At 37.0% G+C, this 26,443-nt stretch overlaps 1 protein-coding gene across 4 annotated transcripts in view; it reads right to left on the reverse strand.

The window, feature by feature from the left end:
- Positions 1-204: 204 nt before the first annotated feature.
- KATNAL1 (katanin catalytic subunit A1 like 1) overlaps positions 205-26,443 on the reverse strand; it is a 117,103-nt gene continuing 90,864 nt past the window's right edge. For all 4 annotated transcript variants that reach the window (XM_028532382.2, XM_036018364.1, XM_036018365.1 and 1 more), the window contains exons 6-11: positions 26,299-26,404; positions 21,498-21,656; positions 20,664-20,790; positions 9,152-9,286; positions 2,924-3,050; positions 205-1,662 (exon numbers count right to left, since the gene is read on the reverse strand). In XM_028532382.2, coding sequence (XP_028388183.1) covers positions 1,464-1,662; positions 2,924-3,050; positions 9,152-9,286; positions 20,664-20,790; positions 21,498-21,656; positions 26,299-26,404 — 853 coding nt within the window. In that variant the 3' untranslated portion in view covers positions 205-1,463. The remainder of the gene's footprint in view (positions 1,663-2,923; positions 3,051-9,151; positions 9,287-20,663; positions 20,791-21,497; positions 21,657-26,298; positions 26,405-26,443) is intronic.

The following is a 26,443-nucleotide window of genomic DNA, read 5'->3' on the forward strand; positions in this document are numbered from 1 at the left end:
AAAAACTTATCATTTAAATTCTTATAATCTATCCCTCAGAGGAAGGTGGGTAATTTACAGCAGTAGATGAATACTGGAGTTTAGTCAGATTTAAGTTATCTGTAAATTACATAGTTCTTAGTAGGGAAAAAAAATTTCCCAAGATAGTAAAAGGTTTTTTATAAAGTATCTAAAGAGTCATGGGTTTGTTTGTTTGTTTGTTTGTTTAAACCAGTAGGTACTCTCCAAAATTGAAAAGTCAGGATATGATCAAATAAAAAGTTTAAAAGCTTGGCCATTAAAGCATAGGCTGCCCAATCAAAATAGGATAAATGTAATTTTAAACACCACGAGACTCACTCCATTTGTGATTAGATGTAGGTTGTCTACTTTTTTCTGGCCTCGTTCAGACTAATTCCTACTGAACTGATAAAGCATGGCATTTTTTTTATCCTAATCTTTCTATTTTGTGCCCAAGTTCTCAACCTTGACAAAGCACAATCAAAAAAATTTTCAAATGAACATCACTCATTATGTACAATGCTATTCTGTTAAACAAGCTGTCTGGAAAACTATCAATTTGGTTTTATTTGTTTTGCATTAGTCACAAAAGAGTAGACTTGTTCACAATACAAAAGTATTTACTTAGAATATAAAAGTCAAATTCAACACAAATCAAACAATGTTGGAGCTGGAAAAAATAATGGGTTTATCTGTTTGACCGCATTGAAAGAAAAATGAAAACAAACCCAGAGGTCTAGAGTGAAGAAGTGCACTGCACCATAATATTCTTCCCACCCTTCCAATGTGAAATATGAGAAGTACCAGCAAAAATACTAACAACTGGAGAAATGACCTGGCAAAATGACTCAAAAATCACCAGAGCATGAGGGTCTTCTCACCCATCACTCAATAAAAGATTAAAGGCTAATAATAGAAGAAATGGTGGGGGGGAGGAAGGGTAAAAATTCAAACCTTATAATAGACTCTGAAAGTAAAGAGCTGAATTCTAGAGGTTTAACTATTAAATTCATTATCTAATCCATAACTATCGTTCTTAATGAATAATCAATCTGATGCAACCTCAGTTTTGATGTTAAAAGTCAACATGTGTAGAGCCCTCATGTTTAAAGAATAGAAAAACACAAAAAGCAAAAGACAACAAATGCATGTGAGAAAGAGAGGTCCTTCTAAATCTTTTGTAAACGAGCTTTCACAATAGCATACTTATCCCTTTCCTCCACTGTCCTGGCATCCTGGTTTGGGACTGCAATATTAATGCACACAGTCGGGTGACAGGGACCATCAGGTTTTCTACGTAAGCTTCTCTTATTTTCCAACTACATTTACACTCTGTAGTTTTAGATTGTTTGCCTTTAAGTGAAAATCTCTCCAATGAAAAGTTTCCAAACCTATTTTTTAAATGCATGAATTTCTTCACATTTTATAAATAAAAATACCAGAATGAGAGAGCTGACAAAAATTCAAGCAGATCCAAATTCAACCATCCATTTCTCATACTTCTCCAAGTCTGCAGCAGAGACAGACTTTGCAATTTTCTTAAGAGCCAACTCAAAGTCTCCATTGGTAACAGGCATCTGAAGCTCTTCCTTAGAAAGTGCACGGATTTCTTCTGGACTTAAGCCATTGATGCGCCGTCTCATTGCCATTAAGGATGCATCCCTAAAAATGTACCAAAGTCAGTGAATACTCATTGTTGCAAATGCTGTAAACACTTCCAGTTGTAACAAAGGAAAAACATTCAAAAGACATGTCATATGTTTTTATGATGTTGTGTAGAATTTTCTAATTTCAGAGACATCCTGAAAGTGTAGCAAAGGTTAAAAGGGGATGCAAATGACTTAAACATAAAATGCATTGTTAATGAACCCTAAAAGTCCATGCTGGGCTCAGATAATACGGAATTTTATTTTGCCCACTTATTCCTCAAAGACAGCCAAGAAGTTTAGAAAACCAAAGTAGAATTTTGAAATACTGAATTGTACACTTGGAAATGAACATATGGCTAAATGTTAAGATAATTCAAATCTTACACTGGTTTGTCTGCTGCAGTCTAATTAGAGGAGGTAAAGCCAGGAACCTCTCTCTACAACATGCTTTTATCTGCATACAGTAGATGTAGAATTCCTTTCATGGAGCATCTATTGGCAATTAAAGGATAAAAAAAAATCTGACTTTTCTCCAGATCCAATTTTTAAGTCCATTCTGGTCACTTGTAAATCACTATGAAGGTTTTGGAAAAATGGACAATTAGCACTTATGAAAAAGCTATTAGGATGTCAAGCCAAACAAAACTTCACATTTTTTATATTTTAAACAGTGATATTAAAAACTATTTTGAACTTATTGTATGCCACTAAACTTAAATGCACAGAGGAAAAATACCAATAAAAAAGTGTGAAACACAGTTGTGGTTTTAAAGAAAGACCATTGATGTAAACTTAAATATCATTAGAGAAGAACTGAAAGAAAAAAAATAATCTTCAGTAAGTGATGTACTTTATCTAAAATTATGGTATCACTAAATTGAAAGGGAAATTTCACAGTTTAAACTGGTCAACTTTGTTCATCTGCATATGGTAAAATAATGCCAATCGAACCTAAATGATACTATTTTACATTGAAGCAGCCAGGCTCCAATTTGCGGCCAAATTAACCTTAGGTTGTCAAAGTCATTATGAAGTTAGGCATGATGACTTAAAAAACTACAAGGATAGGGAAGGTGACCATATTGTCATGTCCTTATTCATCTTAACAATGAACAATGAAGGTCTGTAGAAAAAACAAGACAAACAGGAGATCATTCCAAGGAAATGGGTGGCTGCTTTCACGTCAAGGGCCAATAACTACACAGATTTTCTGACCAGTCCTCCTGCCAATCCTATAACTAACCCCTGAGGTCACAGATCATTAAAAAAAATACCTGCAAACATTAGTTATATCAGCACCAGAATAGCCCTCAATCTTCTCTGCTATGTCTTCCAGTTGAATATCAGGATCCAATTCAACCTCACGAAGATTGATCTTTAGAAGCTCAGTTCTTCCTTTTGCTGTGAGAAGATTTTTTGATAATGTTACACTTTTTAAATAAATCATTTTAATGAGAAATCACATATTAACATTCAGGAGAGGAAAGAGAGTCAGTAACTACGGGTCCACTGACATTCTAATTCACTGCATGGCTCCTGGAATCATGTAACTTCCTATGTGCCTTGGTTGAAATCACTAAACATAGAAAGAAACTCAAAGTTTTCCTTAAAAATTGTGAAGATACTTGCTATGAGAACAATGAGTCTGAGATCTTTTTATAAAAAATAAAAACATTAGTATTCAAGCACCGGAAATGCTTTTAGTAAAAAAAGGTTTTATAAAACTAGACTGCATTGATTAACTCCTATGAATTACTTTGCTTACCTCTTTAGTATGATACAGGAAAAGAGTTAACAACTCTAGCCAGTAATTTTTTTTTAAATCCAATTTTCTTTTTCTGGAAAGCTGTAATTGGCACAAAATGCTTATTAATGTATGTTTTACCTGGAGAACCAGCCCACAGACATTGCTGTTCCAGTATGTCTGAAATGTGGATTGAGAAAGCTCAAAAAAAAACCACATAACTTTTTAAATAAGCAATCATGCTTGCTGTTTTACCATCAGTTTAAGTGGCAAATCTGCTTAATACAGCACACTAAAATAATGCATAATTAGCCTGGAGCTGGCTCTCTCCCACTTCCTGACATATAAAATGAAATCTAATTTTCCCCAATGTTTACTTTGAAAATTTTTAAATCTGTAAGTAAAAAAACTCAATAAACAGCTATTTAATTTTCATGTAGATTCATCAATTGTCACCATTTTGCCATTACCACTCCCTTCTTTCCTTTCCTCTCCACCCTTTTTTGAATTAAGAGCTAGCTATAGATATTCAACACTTCATCTTAAATTTAGCACATACTAACAACAGAAGTATCAATGCAATTATCACACTCCTCAGGAAATTTAACTCTGGTAACATTAGTATCACCTAATACACAATCCAGATTAAAATGTCCCCATTTGTCCCAGACCTTTATAACTTTCTTAAAACCCATAACTTTTGCATTTAGTCATCATATCTCTTTACTTTTCTTTAATCTAAAACAGTTCCACAGTGTTTATTCTTTCTTTGTCTTTCATAACACTGACAATTCTCCCTCAAGTGATCTCACAGAGCCAAGGCATTCCAATAAAGACCCAAACACGCCCGTTTGTGGAACCTACTAAAATTTATGGAAATGAAGAGAACCAAGAACAACCAAGACACTAGAAGAACAGCAGCAAAATGGGCGAAACTGCCCTGTCAAAAACAGTAAAATTTGTGTCTGTGTGATACTCTTGCAGAGACAACCAGATCAATGACATAAAATAGGTGCCTGAAAGCATGGCATGTCAGAGCATTTACTGTGCACATCTGATTTAGGACTAGGTGGTGCAGGCAGTTGGGGAGGGAGTGTCTTCTCAATAAATCACACCAGAACAACTGACTATCCACAAGCAAAAATGAAGCTGGGTCCTATCTCACATGTACATAAAAAAATCAGTGCCAGATATATTACTAATCTAAACATTAAGATGCAAAATTATAAGCATTTTAGAAGGTAAAACAGGAAGACATCTTAATGACCTCACAGAGGGATTCTTAAGACACATATTCAAAAAACAGACTACAAAGGAAAAGATTGATAACCTAATCACATTAAAATTAGCATTCCTATTTATCAAAAGACACTATAACACAGTAAAAACACACAAAATTCACTACAAAATCCAATGGCCAATAAATAAAAGATATTTAATTCTTTAATAATAAAAGAAATATAAACTAAGCCACAATAATTTATACCAAGACACTGGTATAAATTTAAAAGTCTGCCAATACCATGTGCTGGCAAAATATGAAACCACAAGAATTCTCACACAGTGCTGGCGGGGGTGGAAGCTGGAGTAACCACTCAGGAAGACAGACTGGATTACCTCCTGATGCTCCAGAGATGCAACACAACCTACTGTTTCACTCCCAGAAGGGAATGTTCCGCCCTGGCCCAGAGAAGCTTAGGCATCTGCACTACTATGCAGCATAAGAATGTTCAGAGCTGCATTGTTCATAACAGCATAAAACTTAAAACAATCAAAATGCCCATCAAGTAATATGATGTATAACTGTGGTATAATGACATAATGGTTGTTGTGGGCTGAAGTGTATCCTCCCCCCAAATTCCTGTGTTGAAGTCCTAACCTCTAGCACCTCAGAATGTGACTGTATTTGGAGATGATGCCTTTAAAAGAGGTGATTAAAGATAAAATGAAGTCATATGGGTGGGCCCTAATCCACTCATATCTGTTTTCATAAGAGAAGATTTGGACACATATATTAGGGGAAGACCACATGAAGACAATGGGAAAAACAGCCATCTATAAGCCAAAAAAAGAGGCCCAAGAATGAAACCAATTCTGCTGACACCTTGATCTTGGACTCTAGCCTCAAGAACTGTGAGAAAATAATCATCTGTTATATAAGCCCCCAGTCTGTGGTACTTTGTTAGGATGGTCTCAGAAGACTACTAATGCAATAGAATACCACACAGGAAAAATATAATCTGCATCTATATGTCACAACATGGATGAATCTGAAAAATATACTAAGCAAAAGCAGCAAGATACAAATAAACACAATTATTGTGATTTTATTTATGTCAAGTTCCACAGGAGGTAAAAATATGTTTGGGGATACATTATTAGGTGATAAAATTATAAGGAAAAACAATAAATTATTTCCATAAAAAGAATAGCAGTGATTACTGCTGGGGGCAGGAAGAGAGTTGTGCTAGGGAAGGAACATACTGGGGAGATTCTGAGTTCTGACAATGCTCCATTTCTTGTCCTAGGAGGTGGTTATATGATTGTTTGCTTTGCCAAATATTGTATAAATTAAGTATTTTAATCTGTGTTTCTGTATCTGAGTAATATTTCACACACGCACACACCCACGCACACACGCATGGGTGAGCATATAAAGTAAGACAAAGCAAAGCAAAGAGCAGCCACAGTGGAATGAGAAACAACCAGGTATTGTCTGGAGTGACCAAAAAGAAAAGGTGTGACTAACAAACCTTTATTTCTAGAATTCCTTGATCTTGGGAGCTCCCTATCTTTGGCCATCCCTTGCCAATGAGCCCTCCTTGCAGCTCACCATGGTACGTGGCAGGTATAGGACCAAAGAACTCCTCTACTCAGGTGGTCAGCAGAGGTGTGGGAAGAAAGAGGGAAGGGGAGGAAGCACCAGAGTCCCCTGCTACAGAAGAAAGCTGTACTCCTAACACCCCATAGGAGCTCTGAATTGAGAACTCATTTCATTGTGCCCTACACAGAGCAGTTGACTTAGTGAGCGATTATCAATTTGTTCATTTAGTACCAATGTTAGAAAGCCACTGTATTTGTAAAGCAAATGTTTTACTATCACCTGCCATCAGAACTTCAACACCAAGTTTAATGCAATGTACTCTCCCCCAAAGGAAGTTCTACACAGATAACTTAAATGAACTTTGTAGCAGAAACCTGTTCATAAGTGACAGCCTGGTGGTCTAAGGCCTAGATGGAAGCATCCTCCTTTTCCCTAATAACTGTGATTTGGGAAAAATTAACTTTTAGTACTGGTTGTATCAGTGATTTGTTAAAAGGTTCTAACTAGGATTTATCAACTCAGTTTTTATACTTCAACTTCAGTTTTATAAACTGAATTAATGATATGTAATAGCCTTGTGAAAGGATATAATGAGGGGTTAATGTGCTAATAGTATAAAGATCTGCCACTTCTACAAAGCCAAGTTAACACACATTCTAGATGTAAACAAACACTGTGATAACAATTTTCCTTATGTACTCCAGGCAGCTCAGTGAAGTGGATGATGGTGCACTGGGGCCAGACTGTACTCATGTCCCTGTTCTGCTGCCCTGGGCAGGATGTTTAACTCTCAGTGCTTTAGTTTCCTCATAGTAAAATAAAGACAAGAACAGAATCTACCTCATAAAACTGTTGGAGTTAAATGAGCTAATACACTGAAATCCTGGCCCAGAGTCAACATTCAGCAAATGTCTGTAGTCCCATCGCCACCACCATTAATCAGTCAACAAACAGGAGTATAGGGAGACTAAGAAAACCCAGATTCCTTCTAAAAGCAACATCTGGGAGACAATTAACATGGATGAAGCACCCAGGGACATGGAGTCCACACAGGGGACAGGCCAGGGCAAAGAAAACCTTAGAATCAAAAGTTTAATGTTGACTTTGAAAAATAATAAAACTTAAATGGAAGGGAAGAAAAAAAATCTAGGGAATGGGAGCATCATAAATAACGGAAGTAGAAAGAAGCAAACATATACCAGAGTGAAAAAAGGTCAGTAGAAAAGTACAACAGAACACTACAAAAGGCAAATGACACAAGCAGGAGAGTAAAGATGTGAACTTGCAGGAAAAAAAAAAAAACAAAAGAAAACTCTGACTCCCATGTGACAGGAAATATGAGACTTGATGATGCCTTGGTAGTTATAGAGGTTAGTCTAAAAGCAAAACAGAATCAAAAAAAGGGGTCTAGAGAAAGGAGTCCATTAGGCTGACCAGGTAGATACTGCCATATTTAGATGCAAGAACTAAGAAGAGACTTAAGGTAAGGCCAAGCTCCACCTGTCCGGTTACTTGACTTCCTGCCTTTCATTGACCATGGAAGACTGAATTTATCAAGATGACTGCTAGAGTTTCTCTTATCCCACACATGCTCCTACAAGGGGGCCTTGCCACTCCCCCACTTAAAGGAAGTCAAATTCCCCTCCTCCTGAAAATGGCTGGGCTTATAAATACCTCAGCCTAGAGGAAGGCTAGGTAATAATGCACCTTGCTCCTTTGCTAGGGGAACAATCACACCTGGAGCCCTGAGCTACCATGTGTGAAATCTGACTATCTTGAAGCCACAGTCTCATTTATTGATGAGGAAAATATGAAATGGTACAAACACTTAGGAAAACAGTTTGGGTGTTACAAAGTTAAACATACACCTACACTACAATCCACCTATTCTATTCTTATCTACAGTCCCCAAAAGAACTGAAAACATGCACAAATAAAAAGATTTGTACAGAATATTTATAGCTTCATTCATAATAGCCAAAGCCTAGGAAAAAAAATGCAAATGTCCACCAAAAAGAGAATAAACAAAATATAGTATGATATCATGGATAAACTGCTGATACATGTAACCACATGGATAAATCTAAAGAACATTATGTTGAGTGAAAGTGGACAGACAAGTACATATGTCAGATTCCATTTATATGGAATTTAGTAATAGGTAAAATTAACCCATGGTGATAAAAATCAGGAAAGTAAAGGAGGGTTTATAGTAATTGGTAGGAGGCACACAAAAACTTTCTGGGGTAACAGAAATGTCCTACATCTTGAGTAGGATACTAATTAAACAGGAGTATTCATTTGTTAAAACTCATCAAATTATACACTAAGATTTATATGTTTCCCTGTATATCTCAATATAAAAAGAAAAATTCACTTACGACAATTTCTATATTCATCAATAAGAGAAAATACTTTTCAAGCAGCATATTTTGAAAAGGATCTCAAGAAAACTTTATTTTTAAACACTTAAGGTTTAATAAAGACTCAAGACTAAAATTAAAAAACTTAGATGTCTCCTGGCTGGTGTAGTTCAGTGGATCGAGCGCGGGCTGGAAACCAAAGCATTGCAGGTTCGATTTCCAGTCAGGGCACATGCCTGGGTTGCAGGCCAAGGCCCCCAGCAACAGCACACTGATGTTTCTCTCTCTCTCTCTTTCTCCCTCCCCTCTCTAAAAATAAATAAATAAAATCTTTTTTAAAAATCTTAAAAAAAAAAACCTTAGATGTCCTACCTAATTTATTAACATGAACACTGCTCTGAACGTAAAGAACTTAGAGTACCCTGGCTTCTGTTCTCTCATCTACTACAAATTGGTTTTGTGATGTTATAAACTTCTTTAACCAGAATGCCATGGAATAAATAATTAAGAGGGGGGAAAAGGGTAACAAGAAGAAAAAAAATCAAGATATTGTAAAGGGAATGCATCATACCTGTTGGGAGAGGTATATAAATCCTTTTTTCTAATCTCCTTCGAAGAGCTTCGTCAATATCCCATGGGAAATTAGTAGCTGCCAATACCATAACCATTTTGGAAGGATCATCATTCTCTAAAGCTCCTCCAACTCCTACACACAGTAAGAGGAAAAAATCCATTATTCTTTCATTCAATTAACATTACTAAGCATCAATCATATATTTGGTGACAAGTTCAGTGATATAAATAAAGCAGTTCTTCTGACCTCTGGATGGTGGCAGAACCAGGCACATGAACAGATAGCTATTAAAAATGGAGGCAGAGGCCCTGGCTGGGTGACTCATTCAGTTGGCCCATCACCCAATACACCAAAAGGTTGCAGATTCAATTCCTAGTCAGGGCACATACCTAGGCTGCAGGCTCGATCCCAGGTTGGGGTATGTATGTGAGACAATGAATTGGTTTCTCTCTCACATTGATGTTTCTCTCTCTCATTCTCTCTCTCTCTCTCAAAACAATCAGTTAAAAAATATCCTTGGGTGAGAATTTTTTTTAAAAAAGGAGGTAGAAGAATTCACATAATCTATTACATGACTGTAATCCAATAAACCATTTTTTTTTTCTGTAAGAAAATGAATGTATATTCCTCAGGAAGAGGCATAAAAGACTCTGCTGTTTTATTCCTTTATTTTTTTTGTGAGTTCCACTAAAATCATGAGTTCCTCAAACCCTTTAATTTTCTTTAAAATAATTTTTTTATTTTTCAATTACAATTTACATTCAATATTATTTTGAATTAGTTTCAGGTGTGCAGCATAGTGGTTAGGCAATCATATACTTTTATAAAGTGATCAAATATTTCAGGTACCCACCTGGTATTATACATAGTTATTACAGTATTACTGACTATATTTCTTATGCTATACTTTACATAGCCTGGACTATTCTGGGACTACCAATTTGTAATTCTTAATCTCTTCACTTTTTCACCCAGCCCCTGCCCCAAACTCTCTGCCATCTGCAATCATCTATGAGCTTGTATCTATGAGTTTGTTTTTATTATTATTTTTTTTAATTGGCCCCAGGCCCGGCACCAGAGGCATCCAACCTGATGCACAGTTTGACTTCACCTAGGAATCTCCAAGTCCAGAACAAGTAGCAGCCATATCAGATTGCTTTATAGATCATGCAGGGTAGCCCCAGGCAAAACACAAGTAGAAGCTGACCTTGGCCTGTATCACCTAGGAAACCCCAGAGCCTGTCCACCCAGTGGACAGCTATAGACCACACTGGAGCACCACCACCCTGCCTCTGCACAACTGATCCTCCATAGAGGGCAGAGATAGGTGGTCAGTGGTCACAGACAGCCCTTGCAGCCCACTGGCCTGGGTAAACCCCTCCCACTAACTTGCCAGCAGCAGTCAAGGCTCAACTACAAGAGGATGATGTACTCAGCCTACATGAAGGACACATCCTGAGTACCCAGCTTGGGTAATGGGGAAGGTTGTGCCATTGGATCCTACAGGGCATCTACTACATTAGGCCACACTACTAAGACAAAGCGTCAAAGCAGCTCTACCTAATGTGTTAAAAAAAAAAAAATTCCTTGGGAGGTTGCCAACGTGAGGAGACAGAAACGTGGCCCAAATGGAAGAACAGACCAAAACTCCAGAAAAAGAGCTAAACAAAATGAAGATAAGCAATTCATCAGATGCAAAGTTCAAAAAACTGCTCAAGGACCTTTGTGAGGAACAGCATAAAAATATCTAGTCAGAAATGAAGGATACACTAATTGAAATAAAGAACAATTTATAGGGAAACAACAGTAGAATAGATGAAGGCAAGAAGCAAATAAATGATTTGGAACATAAGGAAGCAAAACACAACCAATCAGAACAAGAAGAAAAAAGAATCCAAAACAAATGAGGACAGTGTAAACAGCCTCTGGGACAACTTTAAGCAACTCAAGCTTCACATAATAGAGGTGCCAGAAGACAAGAGGGAGCAAGAAATTGGAAATCTGTTTGAAAAAATATAATGAAAGAAAACTTCTCTAAGCTGCTGAGGGAAATACACAAGCATATCCAGGAAGCACAGAGTCCCAAACAAGATGGATGCAGAGAAACCCACTCCAAGACACATCATAATTAAAACACCAAAGGTTAAAGATAAAGAGAGACTCATAAATGCAGCAAGAGAAAATCAGAAAGTTGCCTGCAGGGGAATTCCCTAATACTGTCAGATGATTTCTCAAAAGAAATTTTGCAGGCTAGAAGGGATTGGCAAGAAATATTCAAAGTCATGAAAAGCAGGGACCTATAGTAGCTAAGATTGCTCTAACCAGCAAAACCATCATTTAGAATTGAAGGGCAGATAAAGAGCTTCCCAGACAAGAGGAAACTAAAGGAGTTCATCATCACCAAACCATTATTATATGCAATGTTAAAGGGACTTATTTAAGAAAAAGAACATCAAAACTATGAACAATAAAATAGCAATAAATACTTATCTATCAACAAATGAATCTACATAACAAACAGCAAACAAGAACAGAGACAGAATCATCAATATGAAGAATGTTTTGATCCAGTTTGTTTCTATTTTGTTTATTTTGCTCTTTAACTTCTACATATAAATAATATGAAACTTGTCTTTCTCTGACTTACTTCACTTAGCACAATACTCCCTAGTCTATCCATATCATCACAAAGGTAAAATTTCACTTTTTTTATGACTAATATTCATTGTAATATATGTACCACCATTTTTTTAGTTACTAAAATTTATTATTATTTTTTAAATTATTTTATTGTTGTTCAATTACAGTTGTCTGCATTTTCCCCCCACCCCAGCCAAACCCACCTTCCCCCCTTGCTTCCATCCTCCCCTTGGTTTTGTGCATGTGTCCTTTGTAATTGTTCCTGAAAGTCCTTTCTCCGATTATCTCTTCCCACCTCCCCTCTGTTTACTGTCAGATTGTTCTTAATTTCAGTGTCTCTGGTTATATTTTGCTTGCTTTTTTCTTTTGTTAATTAGGTTCCAGTTAAAGGTGTACTACCACGTTTTTATCCACTTGTCTATTGAGAAGCACTTAGAGTGCTTCCACATCTTGGCTATTGTAAGTAATGCTGCAATGAATATAAGGGTGCATATATTTTTCTGAATTACTGTTTGGGGTTTCTGTGGATATATACCCAGAAGTGGAATTGCTGTGTCCTAAGGAAATTCTATTTTTAATTTTTGGAAGAGATTCCATACTCTTTTCCATAGTGGCTGCACCAATCCACATTGCATGAAGGTTTCCATTTCTCCTCATCCTCATCTATACTTGTTGTTTGTTGATTTATTAATGACAGCCTGACAAGTATTAGGTGCACTTCTCTGATGATTAGTGACATTGAGCATCTTTGCATATGTCTACTGGCCTCTTTGAAGAGGAGTCTAGTCAGGTCTTTTATCCAGTTTTTAATTGGGTTAGTTTTTTTTTTAAGGGTTGAGTTGTATGAGTTCCTTATTAATTTTGTATATTACCCCCTAATCAGATGTATCATTGGTGAATATCTTTTCTTATTCATTAGGCTCTTTCCATTTTGTTGATGGTTTCTTTTGCTGTGTGAAAACATTTTATTTTTGTTGTTTCCCTTGCCCAAAAAGTCATATAAACAAAAAATATTTCTAAGAGAAATAGCAATTTACTGCCTGTATTTTCTTCTACAAGTTTTATTATTTTGAATCTTACAATTAAGTCTTTAATCCATTTTGAGTTTTTTCTTGTATATGGTGTAAGAAGGTGGTCTAGTTTCATTTTTTTTCATGTATCTGGCCTATTTTCCCAACACCGTTTATTGAACAGACTGTCTTTACCTCATTGTATGTTGCCTCTTTTATTATCTATTAACTGAACATATGTATTAATTTCTGGGCTCTCTATTCTGTTTCATTGATCTTTGTGTTTGTTTTTGATAGTACCATGCTCTTTTAGTTACTACAGCCTTACAGTAGTTTGGTATCAGGTGGCATGATACCTCCAACAGTTTTTCTTTCTCAAGATTGCTGTACCTATTCAAAATCTTTTATAATTCCATATAAATGTTGGATTATTTGTTCTAATTCTGTGAAAAAATGCCATGGGTACTATGATAGGAATTGCATTAAATCTACATATTCTTTTTGGGTAATAAGGATATTTTAATGATATTAATTCTTCCTACCCATGAGCACAGTATATGCTTCCATTTATTTGTATCTTCTTCAGTATCTTTTTTGAATGTCTTATAATTTTCTGAGTATGGGTCTTTTACCTCCTTGGTTAAATCTATTCCCAGGTATTTTTGGATATAATTGCAGGTGACACTTTTTTTCTTAGTTACCCTTTTTGATATTAGCAGTACATAAAAACACAACTGATTTCTGAATACTTGTTTTGTATTATTACTTTATTGAATTCATTTATCACTTTTAGTAGTTTTTAGGTGGAAACTTTAGGGTTATCTGTACATAGTGTCATATCATCTGCATATAATGACAATTTTACTTCTTCCTATCTAATCAGGATGTCTTTTATTTCTTCTTACCTGAATGCTGTGGCTAGGACTTAGAGAACTATGTTGAACAAGACTGATAAAAGTGAACATCCCCATCTTGTTCCTTATCTTAAGGGAAACATGTTTAGTTTTCCCCCATTAAGTATGTTAGGTGTTGGTTTCATATATGATGTTTTTATGGTGAGGTATGTTCCCTTATATGTTCTCTGTATTTGCTGAAAGGTTTTACCATAAATAAGTGCTGGATTTTGTTAAATGTTTTTGTGTATCTATTGATATAAGCATATGATTTTTATCCTTCATTTTGTGTAGCTGGTGTATCATGTTAATTGGTTTGCAAATACTGTACCAACCTTGCATCCCAAGAATAAATCCCACTTGATCATGGTGTATAATCTTTTTAATGTATTGCTGAATTCAGTTTACTAATATTTTGCTTCTGCTCATCAGAGAAATTAGCCTATAGTTTTCTTTCTTTGTAAAGTCTTTATCTGGTTTTGAGATTAAGACAACACTGACCTTGTGAAATGAGGTTAGAAGACTTCCTTCATCTTGAGTTTTTTTTGAATAGTTTGAGGACAGGTGTTAGTTCTTTGAATCCTTAGTAAAAGTCACTTGTGAAGCCATTTGGCCCAGGGCTTTTTGTTTGTTGGATGTCTTTTTTATTACTGCTTCGATTTTGTTGGTTTTAATTGGTCTATTCAGATTTTCTATTTCTTTTTGATTCAGTCTTGGAAGATTTTATGTTTCTAGGAATTCAACAATTTCTTCCAGATTGTCCAATTATTTAGCATAGTTGTTGGTAATATTTTCTTATAATCCTTTGTGTTTCTAAGGTGTTGGTTGCTACCACCGAAGGTGTTGGTTTCTCTTTCATTTCTGATTTTCTTCATTTGGGTCCTCTCTTTTTTCTTCATAAGTCTGTTCAAAGGTTTATCAATATTGTTTATATTTTCAAAGAACCATTTTTTGATTTCATCGATATTTTGTATTTTTAAAACCCTTTACTTACTTCTGCTTTAATATTTATTATCTCCTTCCTTCCTTGGGCTCTATGTTGTCCTTTTTCTAGTTCCCCTAGATGTAAAGTTAGATGGATTATTAGGGATTTTTCTTGTGTCTTAAGGTGGGTTTCCAATGCACTAAGTTCCCTCTTAGGCCTGGTCTCTAATGCAATGAGTTCCTTCTTAGGCCTGCTTTCATCATGACCCATAGATTTGAGGTTATTGTGTTCTCATTTTCATTTGTCTCAAGGTATCTTTTGATTTCTTCCTGGATTTCACTGTTAATCCATTCATTGTTTAGGAACATGTTACTCAATCTTCATGTGTTTGTGTGTTTGTCAGTTACTTTTTGGTAACTGATACCTAGTTTCATACCATTGTGGTCAGAGAAAATGACCAATAAGATTTCAATCTTCCTAAATTTATTTTCTGTCCTAACATGTGCTCTGTCCTAGAAAATGTTCCATGTGCACTTGAAAAGAATGTATATTCCACTGCTTTAAGGTTAAATTCTTTGAAAACAATTCAATCAGTCTGGTTTATTATGTCATACAAGGCTGCAGATTTTCTGTCTGGAAGATCTATCCATGTCACTGGGGGATTAAAATCCCCTACTATGACTGCATTATAATCTTGTCATTTAGGTCCATCTGAATTCTCTTTATATATTCAGGTGTTCCTGTATTGGGCACATAGATGTTTACAAGGGTTATATCTTGTTCCCTAGATCCCTTTATCATTATGTAATGTCCTTCTTTGTAGCTTATTATAGCCTTTGTTTTAAAGTCTATTTTGACTGCTATAAATATTGCTACCCTAGATTTTCTTCATTTCCATTTGCATGAAATATGTTTTTCCATCCTTTACTTTTAGTCAATATCTGTCTTTTGTTCTGAGGTGGGTTTCTTATAGACAACATATATAATATATATTTTGTTGATTGGAGCATTGAATCCATTTATACTGAAAGTGATTATTGACATACATATTAATTGCCATTTTACTATACATATTTTACATATTTATGTTCCTCTTTTTAAAATTTCTTCTTCTTAAAGAAGTCCCTTTAACATTTCTTGTAACTCTAGTTTAAGGTAATGAATGTCTTTAATTTTTTCTTGTCTGGGAGCTCTTTATTTCTCCTTCAATTTTAAATGATAGCCTTGTTGAGTAGAGTCATCTTGGTTGTAAGGTCCCTGGCTTTTCAACACTTTGAATACTTTGTGCAATTCATTCTGGTCTGAGATGTTTCTATTGAGAAATTACTTAATAGTCTTATGGGAGCTCCCTTGTAGGCAACTAACTGTATTTCTCTTGCTGCTTTTAAGATTCTTTGTCTTTAACCTGTGCCATTTTAATTAGGATGTGTTTTCAGATGGGCCTCTTTGGGACTTCCCAATTGCTGACTTGATCCTCTGATTTACCTATACTATTGTTGATTCCTTCTAGTATATTCTTCATTGCTGACTGGTTCTTTTTAATGATTTCTATATCCTTTTAATACTTGCCATCTCTTTGGAAGTCCTAAGTTCCTGAGCATCCTTATGACCATAATTTTGAACTCCATATCTGGCAATCACCTGCCTCCATTTCATTTGGTACTTTTTCTAAGAATTTCTCCTGCTCTTTCATTTGAGGCATGTTTCTTTGTCTCCCCATTTTGGCTGACTCTCTGTATTTGTTTCTGGGTGTTGGCTAGATCTGCTATGTCTCCAAGTCTTTGTAAGATGGTCATATGTAGTAGGTATCCTGTGGGTCTCAGTGGTGCAGTCTCCCTAATCACCTCAGCTGGGTGCTCCAGCAATGTCCTTTGTGTGGGTTATGTGAGCCTTCCTGTTGTAGTTTAGTCTTGATTGCTGTTGGCCATCCATTGGCTGGCTGGCTGTGAGGATTAATACCAACTAGAGTGTATGAGCTGATATGTGGGGGCTGACCCCACAAAGCAGAATTCCACCCAGCATGTCTGCCAAGATCTCCCTTTGGGTGTGCCACCTGTGGAGCTAATCAGGTCATCTTGGATATGGTCTAAAGCCAGCCATCAGGTGGTTTATTTTCAGGCCTCTTGGGATGGGCTCTTGTGCAGGTCCATGTGAGATGTGACTCACTGTGGGGTACTAGTTAGGAGCTACAAAGCAATCTACAGTTGGTGGCTAGCTCTGCTGGGCCTGGGTGTGTATACTGAGGCTGGCTTCCACCAGCACCAGCCTGGGGCAGGTCAGCAAGAGGTCCAGGTACCCTAAGATCCACCTCCACCTGCCTACTGGGCTCAGACATTAAAAGGCCCTCTGGCAGTACATAAGTTGTGTGAGAGGTAGGTTCTGAGTCACCAAGTAGGGGCAAGTGGTATTCACTAGGCTGATATAGATTCAAACTCTGTGCCAGTGCTGGTTCTCAGTCTACTCAGCAAAAGTCTGAGGGCACACCAAGGACTTTTGTTGCAGAGTATGGTCTTAGAGATTTGTCAGGGTGGAGCCAGAAAAGTGTATCAGGCTAAAAAAGATTAAGATTTGTTCATGTGAAGGGAGGGCTCTGCACAGGAAGGGTGGCGCCAGTTGAGGCATGCAGGAAAAGCAGTTCTTGCCCTAAAGCCACACAACTCAGTCTCTCCCTGTGCACATCTCTCACATCCCTAGTCTGCTGAGACTTCCCTGAGGGCTTTCCAAGAAAGACTGCATCTCAGGTCCAGCCTGGCCACAGCCAGCAGAATCCCTGAAGGATGCCAGCTTGGCAGGGTGGGACTAGAGTGAGTCGTAAGGGTATGGATAGTACACCTCCTCAGGCTGATGTGGTGGAAGGACAATGCCTATTGAACACATGGGAAAATTGTCCCTCACCCTAAAGCCACTTCAGTCAGTCTCTCCCTGTGTATCTTATCTCTAATACCGTGAGTATGCTGAAACTTCCAAGAAAGTCTACAAGGGAGCACAGGCTGGCTGCAACTAGCTGATTCTTACACAGGATGCGAGCTTGGTGGGGTGAGACTACAGGGAGTCTGAAGTGTGGGGCTAGTGCATTCCCCAAGCTGATGTATGGAGAAGAGTGCTCAACCCAGGAAAGATGGCATCAGTGAGCAGCTTGGCATAGGGACTCAGTACAGAGACACCAGTGGCCGTCTCTCCCGCCTTCTCCCCCAAAGTATACAGTCTAATCTCTTCCTGTATGACTCCTATCTCATCTCTCTGCCAGAGCCTAGGGTGTGCCTGCAGATGAGATTTTGTGCACTGGCCCTTAAGGAGGGCACCTAGGATTCTAGCAGTCTCCTGCCTCATCCTGGTGGACAGAATCCCTGTGGATTTTCAACTTCTAAGTGACTTTTCAACTATTCTAAGAAGAATGAGCATAATTATCAGTCACTACTGAAAATGCTGTTTCTTATTATATCAAGCCAAACATATGTACATAGAGTCTACTTTATCTAGAATTAAAATTTTAGAATTAAAAAACTTCAGGTTACATAATAAAAACACTGGAAAATATTCAATGAAAAAATGTCAAAAACTTACAAACTATCAGAGTTTCTAACCTGGAATAACAGGTTATTCCTGGACTCCTGGATTTAAAGGAGTCCAGCTTAATATACTATTTTCTTAATAAATTATTACTAAACTACTATTTGAATCATTATCACAAAGAATCAGCTATCCAATTAATTATCAGCCAACAGTCACAAATACCGCTAAATCAAGGGTATCAAACTCATTTTAACCTGGGGGCCACATCAGCCTCACGTTGCCTTTAAAGGACCAAATGTAATTTTAGGACTGTATACATGTAACTACTCCTTAACATTTAACTGAGAGCTCAGCGCTGCCACCAGGTAGAAACAAGGTGCCGGGCTGGATAAAACAAGGTGGAGGGCTGGAGAGGGTCTTGTGTTTGCCACCTGTGCCCAAATGAAATTCAGCTGACTAAATTCATATTCAGTGATATTTTTAAAACATGTAATATATTTTCCTCTATATCTATCCCCCCAAATATAAGTCACTTCATTCTTTCATACCTGAGCATAAATTAAAGCAGGAAAATCTTTTAGAGAAGGGACTTGCAGTACATTATTTTGTTTATCTTACAGTGCCTGGCACTATATATGAGGGATGACCCCCCAAAAACAGTAATTTATTTATAAAAAATTGTATTTTTTCTTACATGTTTAAACTTCAGTCACCTTCAGAGTACTCTCCATTGATGCCATATACCTATCAAGACATTTTTTCCACTGCTCAAACAATTTGAACTCATTGAGTTTGATGCCTTTTAGGGCTTCTGCCATTTTTTGTTTCACTTCTTCCACATAAGCAAAACATTTTCCTTTGAAGACTTTTTTCATCCAGGAAAACAAAAAAAGTTGCTCAGGGTGACAGTGGATGAATACAGAGGGTGGGGTATGGGGGTCATGTCATTTTTGGTCAAAAACTGCTGAACACTCAGTACAGTGTGGGTGGGTATACTTGTAAATCACCCATCACGAAATGGGCAAATGCACTTAAAGTCTTCAAAAAAATTCACAGAAGCTGAACACAGTCCCTCACAACGCCAGCTGGTACACTGATACAGATGGGTTCCTAGAACACTCACCTAGTGGGGAAGCCTGTACTACAAGGGGCCTGCCCTCAAGAAGATAATTCCAGGGTTTTGGGGGTTCCCCCTAGTAAAATACCATTATAAATGTTCAGTAAATATCCATGGCTTCTGGATAACCATAGCTCTTTTAAAACAACATACTCTGGATATTTTGTTTTAACAGATTTTGTCTTCTCATAGTTTGCTTAAATAGCCTCCTGTTGACCACACAAATACTAGAGTAATATATCTCTAAAAAGCAGCTTAGGACTCATCACTCTCTTCCTTCAATGGCTTCCCAATGCCTATTCTTCTTCGTCTGAATAAGTTATACTAATGCTTCAAAGCCCAAGTTAGTTATTCCCTTCCATGACTCCCTTAGTCTGGAGGCACCTTTCCTGCAGTGTTCTCATATGCCCAGAGTTTAGTTACCATAGAAACTATAATGTATTTTAATTGTCTGTTAAGTTGCACATTTCCCATCTAGATCAGTGCTTTTCAAACATTCTGGTCTCAGAATCTTTACATATCATTAAAAATTATTTAACTCTGATGATCTTTTGTGTGTGTAGAGCATATCTATTAATATGTATCATCAGAAATTAAAAACCTGAGAATTTTTAAAATATTAATTCTTTTAAAGTGACAATAAATCCATTACTTGTTAATGTAAATTACATATTATTATGAAAAATAACTATGATTTTCTAAATCAAAAATTTAATAAGAGTGCATTTTTTTTTAGAGAGGGAAGGGAGGGGGGAGAGAGAGAGAGAGAGACATCAGTGTGGGGTTGCTGGGGGTCATGGCCTGCAACCCAGGTATGTACCCTGACTGGGAATCGAACATGCGACACTTTGGTTTGCAGCCCACGCTCAATCCACTGAGCTACGCCAGCCAGGGCCAAGAGTGCATTTTTTAAACATTTTTGCAAATGGCTTTAATGGAGAATAGCTAGATTTTCATATCTGCTTTTGTTTCTCATCTATTATATCCCACATGTCTTGTAGACTCTGAAAAACTCTGCTGTACACTTTAAGAAAATGAGAGTGAAAAAGGTAAGTAATGTCTTAACATTGTTATGAAAATAGTTTAGCCCTTGCAGACCTTTTGAAAGGATCTTAAAGACCCCAGGTACACCAGACCAAATCTCTAGAATCTTTGTTAAATTCCTTGAGAACCATGCATTCCTTTTCTTTGTATCCTCAGAACCTGAACTGGTACACAGTTCATAACAAGTATACTATAAGTGCCTTTTGGGTGCAAGAACAAATGGAGAAATAATGTGGATGAGCAGATGATTATAAATAAATTCAGGTTGCCTTCAAGTCCATTCACTGAGAATTTCCAAAGTATAAATCTGCACAAAGTTCAAAAAGGAAATAGAATAGTTTTGAGACAGTCATTAAATATCAATTACCATCCATCTGAATGAGCAGCTCAGACTTGACTCTGCGACTTGCTTCATGCTCATCTGAGGTCCCTCTTCGACTGCAGATAGAATCTATCTCATCAATGAAGATTGTGGTTGGGGCGTAAAATCTAGCCTTTGTGAAAACATTTTAAAGGAATCAGTTGATTATCTCATAAAACAGCCTTAATTTTTTAAAGTGCCATTTCCTCCTTCTAAAATCATGGTTAAAGAATAGAAGTTTCTCACTGTTTTAATGCCCCATTTGGTTATTGACAGAGGTTAAATCAGTCATTCATGTCCAAAAAAGTAAATTTCTAAATATAAAAGTTATATGGTTGTTGAAGTTTGAGGACGGATATACAGTAAATCACATTACTATTCTTTTGACTATTGTATTTGAAAATTTCCATAATAGAAAACACTTTTAAAAGATAAATAAATCCTTAACCTCTTTTCTCAAATATGCATTCTTAAGTAACTATTACAAATCCCTTATGAAAAAGAACCAACTTTAATGATAGATCAACTGCTGATTTTTAAAATATATATTAAAATAGACTTATGCTCAACAAGCTCATTAGTGATCCAGAAATGTCAATCACACCACACATATTTCCAAAGTCTCTTCTAGCTTCACTGGACAGGATGCCAAAGGGCCTTCCTTTTCCTCAATGCGGAAGGTACCTCAGAGATACATCAACAGTTCCAGAAACCCCAGCACCCCATAGCCTCTTAGTGTGTCAAGAACTACGACACTTTCCCTAGATAAATGGATCTAGATTATAGGGATATCATTGCTTATATCAACAGTCCTTTGAAATCTAAACATATCTCACTCACCATTTCAAACAACAGACGGACTAACTTCTCAGATTCACCTCTATACTTGGATGTCAGTGTAGAAGAGGAAACGTTGAAGAATGTTGTGCCACATTCGGTGGCAACAGCTTTGGCTAGCATGGTCTTTCCAGTGCCTGGGGGTCCAACCATCAGCACACCCTGAAATTTCAGAAGATGTACTAAATTATTTATCATAGTAAAATGCTTTCTTATAATATATCAATGTACAAGGAAAATTTTTCTGTATCATTTTAGAGATTAAAAAAATGAAGACTGATTTCACAGAATGTCTCAAATCAGAAGTACTCAGAGATGGGCTAAACAAAGGGTCTAGACAACAAAGAATCCTCTGGTACATTTTGAAAGAACCTCCCCAATTTTCCTAAACCTGGCAGAAGATAAATATGCATAAGCTTAAATACTACTTAAGACTGACTGGTTTGTGTAAACAAAATGAAAATAAAACCAAAAATCCTATCTTCCACAATGCACTTAAAATATACAACATTTAATAAATAATAAAGATCCATTTATCAGTTAATACAGTAACTAAAATCTAGTGGTAATTCAAGCATAATCAAATTAGCTAGTATTTTATCAGTTTAATGTGCCAGGTAACAGCTTACATAAAATACTGTTATATGGTGAAAGAGCCACTAAATGTAGACTAAAAACTAAACTAGTTATTTCTCACCTTTAAAAATAAGAATAAAGGTATTCTTTAAAAATAAATCAATAAGGAGTAAAAATTATTTGAGAACATTAATCCTCTTGCCTTGAAGATTAATGGATTCTTTTTTTAAAAAATTGTATTGTATTTTTTCCATTACCATTTATCCCCTTTATACCCCCACCCCCCCACACACAGTTACCACACTGTTGTCCATATCCATGAGTCCTTTTTCCTTTTTGCTCGATCCCTCCACCCCATAACACAGCCCCCCAGAGCTGTCAGCCTGCTCTGTATCTATGAGTCTGTGTCTATTTTGCTTGTTACTTCAGTTTGTTCATTAGACTCCACATATGAGTGAAATCATATGGTATTTGTCTTTCTCTGACTGGCTTATTTCACTTAGCATAATGTTCTCCAGGTCTGCCCATGCTGTCACAAAGGGTAAAATTTTCTTCTTTTTTACAGCTGAGTAGTATCCCATTGTGTAAATATCCCACAGTTGTTTTTATTCACTCATCTACTGATGGACACTTGGGCTGCTTCTATATTTTGGCTATTGTAAAATAATGCTGCAATGAACATAGGGTTGCTTGTGCCCTTTTGAATTAGTGTTTCGAGTTTCTTCGGATACAAACAACAAGTGCTGGCAAGGATGTGGAGAAAGCGGAACCCTTTTGCAGTGTTGGTGGGAATGCAGACTTGGTGGGTGCAGCCACTATGGAAAGCAGTATGAAAACAGTTCAAAAATTAAAACTGGAACTGCCTTAATGACCCGGTAATTCAATTTCTGGGGATTTATCTAAAGAAACTCCAAACACTAATGGATTCTTAAACGCTTAATTCACTAGCCATTTCTAATGGGAGCTCGGAAGCACAGCAGTTTGTGATCTTAAATTAATTCTGACCCACTTGTTGATTTAGTTTAATAAGCTGGGAATTTAAACATTACAAACTATGTGCACATCAAAGTGCCATAAACTAAATTCAGAAACTGGCGAAATCCTTTCCTAGCTATAGAATGTTGACACCCAGAACAAACAGGGATCACCAGGATCTGAAACACTAGTTTTTTGTTTGTTTGTTTGTTTGTTTGTTTTGTTTTTTTTTTTAAAGATTTTATTTATTTATTTTTAGGGAGGGAGGGGAGGGGGAGAGAGAGAGAGAGAGAGAGAGAGAGCGTGCGCGAGAGAGAGAAACATCAATGTGCGGTTGCTGGGGGTTATGACCTGCAACCCAGGAATGTACCCTGGCTGGGAATCGAACCTGGGACACTTTGGCTCCCAGCCCGCGCTCAATCCACTGAGCTACGCCAGCCAGGGTTTGAAACACTAGTTTTATTAAAAACTTTGTGTTTTGTAAGGAGCCTTTAACTGTGCATGAGAATGCTATTTTGAAAACTACAAAATCAATCAAAGGTATGGGCACAGCTATAACCAAGTTCATACTTCTCTTTCTAATGTCTCCTCCCTTTTCCAACATTAGATATTGCACAGTATTTATACTTTGCCTTTCTCATAACATTACTCATTTGATTATTTCTTCTAGTTCCTTCTCTATTGGCTCTTTCCCCTTGGTATATAAACATACTTAAATACATTCCTTTTCAAAAATTCCTCTGTTTAACTCTACAAATCCTCTAGCTACTGTCCACCTCTCCTTGCCTTCTCAGCCAACCTTCTTAAAGAAATGGTTTAAGCTTACTGTTGCTTCTTCACGAGCTACAATCTGCCTTCTGCTTCTACTACTTCACTAAAAATATCTAATTTACTAATCCACCAGCCACTTTTCAACTAGAATGTTCTTCTCTCTGACCTTTAATGTTGCTGATACTTGGTATTCAGTCCCTTCTTCCTGAAACCCTTCCTCCCTGAGTTGGTTCTGTGATATTCCCCCCTCCTGATACTTCTCCATCATGACTATCTGCAGTGTGTTTAGGCCTCCTCTTCTCTCAGCCCTTGACATTCCCAAAGCAATTCTAAGTCTTTTGTGCTCCTTTCCCTTTATAAAACTCGAACAATTTCATCTACACACTGATTGTCAACCACCACTTATATCTCACAATTTTAACTCAAACACTCTCCTAAGCTCCAGACCTCTATCTCCAATTACCTGCTGAGCATTTATCTAATCTTGTTTCTATTTAAACCTTTTCCTTTTCTCAATTTCCAAAATCAGTTCATTGTACCTTACATAATAAATAATTTGGCTGGCCTTTTGCCACATTTCCTGAGAGGAAAACTCTAAATCCTTGGGATTTCCCAACTGTCAGGAGTGTCTTTGTTGTCTATGCTGAACCCTAAAATTTTATGCTAATGAGTGACTCAGCATGGGGGCTGGCCTTTCTAGAAAAACCAACCATGTGATTAGAGGATCGAGGCTCTGGGGAGAGGAAGGTGGGACTGGAGATTAAGACTCATGGACAATGATTCAATCAATCATGACTATGTAATGAAACTCCAATAAAAACTGGACAGTGAAGCTTAGGTGAGCTTCCCTATTGGCAACGCTCTATGTATTGTTACACATCCATGCAGTAGGTGAGTAAAGCATCTGGCTCCACAGGGAGAGGACTCAGCTTTAGTTTCAGCATCCTCCCACATCTTGCCCTATGCATTTCTTCCTTTGGCTAACTCTGAATGGCTTCCTTTTCCTACACTAAAACTGTATAATCTTAAGTATAATGCTTTCCTAATTTCTGTGAATCATTCTAGAGAATTACTGAACCTGAGCAGGTAGTGAGAAGCCCCAAATTTACAGCCAGCTGGTCAGAAGTGGGACCCCCACCAAGGACCCCCACATTTGCAGCTGGCATATCAAGTAGAGCAGTCTTGTAGAAAACTGCCCTTAACTTGTAAAACCAGGCCCAATTTTGGGTAGTGGGTATTAGAAGTAATTGCATACTCCTTTAATTCAAGCCTGCAATTGGCAAGGCATAAAATTTGTCCCTCTCCTTTATCTCTATAAACTATCAGCCATAATGTTGTCACAAACCTCTTAAACATCTCTTATAAGTTCACCCATCTGCTCACTAGCCAAATAACAAATGCCTTAGTGCAGGTCCTCATCCCTGGGCTAGACTACTGCAAGAGCCTCCAGACCTGACTCCTCACCTATATGCAATCCATGCCCATCTCCGATCTATCCTCTACACTGCTGCCAAGATCTTCCACATTTGCAAATCACCCTCCTGCTAAAAACGTACAGGGCTCCTTATGAAGGCAGGTTACACCTACTACTCCAGCTATTTTAAAATTCCTTTAAATACCTATTTTAAGACCTTATTCTCTTTTAAATATTGCTTTAGAAGTATAATAGGGGGAAAATGCATGGTAATATGTTCCCCAAATTTGGTAACTAACTCTACAACAGTCTTTAAAAGTATTTAAGTTGTGAAAGGCAATCAAAATGCTATGGGTGCCCCAGTTTTGTGTAAACAAGCAAGGATTGAGATGGGCATGGAGAAGAGAAACAGATCTTCCCAGTTAATTCAGAAGAGCAAAGTAAGATCATGCTTTTATTGCACTCTACCAGTAGGAGTAAAGGAAGACTCTGCCTATGCTAAGACCTATATTTCAGGCAGCAGCTATTAAAAGGATTTTTCAACATGCTAACAGTAAAACTCTGGACTTAGGGGGAACTTGTTCTGGGTAGGCTTTAAACTCTAAAGCAGAAAGCAAACTAAAAAGAAACTGACTATATCTGAGATTTATACCAAGTCTAGATGAAGTGATCAAAATAATCAGTGAGAAATATGCCAACTTTTAGAAAGGTATCTATTTGATCAAACTCTTATTCTCTAAGACTATGTGCTATTACTGTTTAATTTGCTTGTTAACTTATTTACAGAAACAGACATCTAGAAAATTCTTAAAGCTAATCTCTAGCTGAGCAACCCTGAGGGAAGTGACATAACTAAAGACTACAGACTACAGTTTCAACAGTCCAGACTCCTTTCCTGCCATGCAGAAGCTGTACAACTCAACTACAAATTCAAATCCACAAATTTGGGGTGTATACAAACCTCCCCCAACCTTTGGTGTTAGTAAACACATATAGAAACTACAATGCAGTCTTTCATGATCATGCAAGCCACATTTTTATACCTATATTATTTTAATAAATTCTCACCTTCCATGGCCTTCTAATCCCTTTGAAGAAATCAGGCATCCACATTGGAAGAACAACAGCTTCCCTTAGCAACTTCTTAGCTTCTTCCAGATCTGCTATATCATCCCTTTGCAAGAACAGCAAAGTTTCATGTTTATTCAAGAAT

Source organism: Phyllostomus discolor, chromosome 2 (genome assembly GCF_004126475.2).
Source record: "Phyllostomus discolor isolate MPI-MPIP mPhyDis1 chromosome 2, mPhyDis1.pri.v3, whole genome shotgun sequence".
NCBI lineage: Eukaryota > Metazoa > Chordata > Mammalia > Chiroptera > Phyllostomidae > Phyllostomus > Phyllostomus discolor.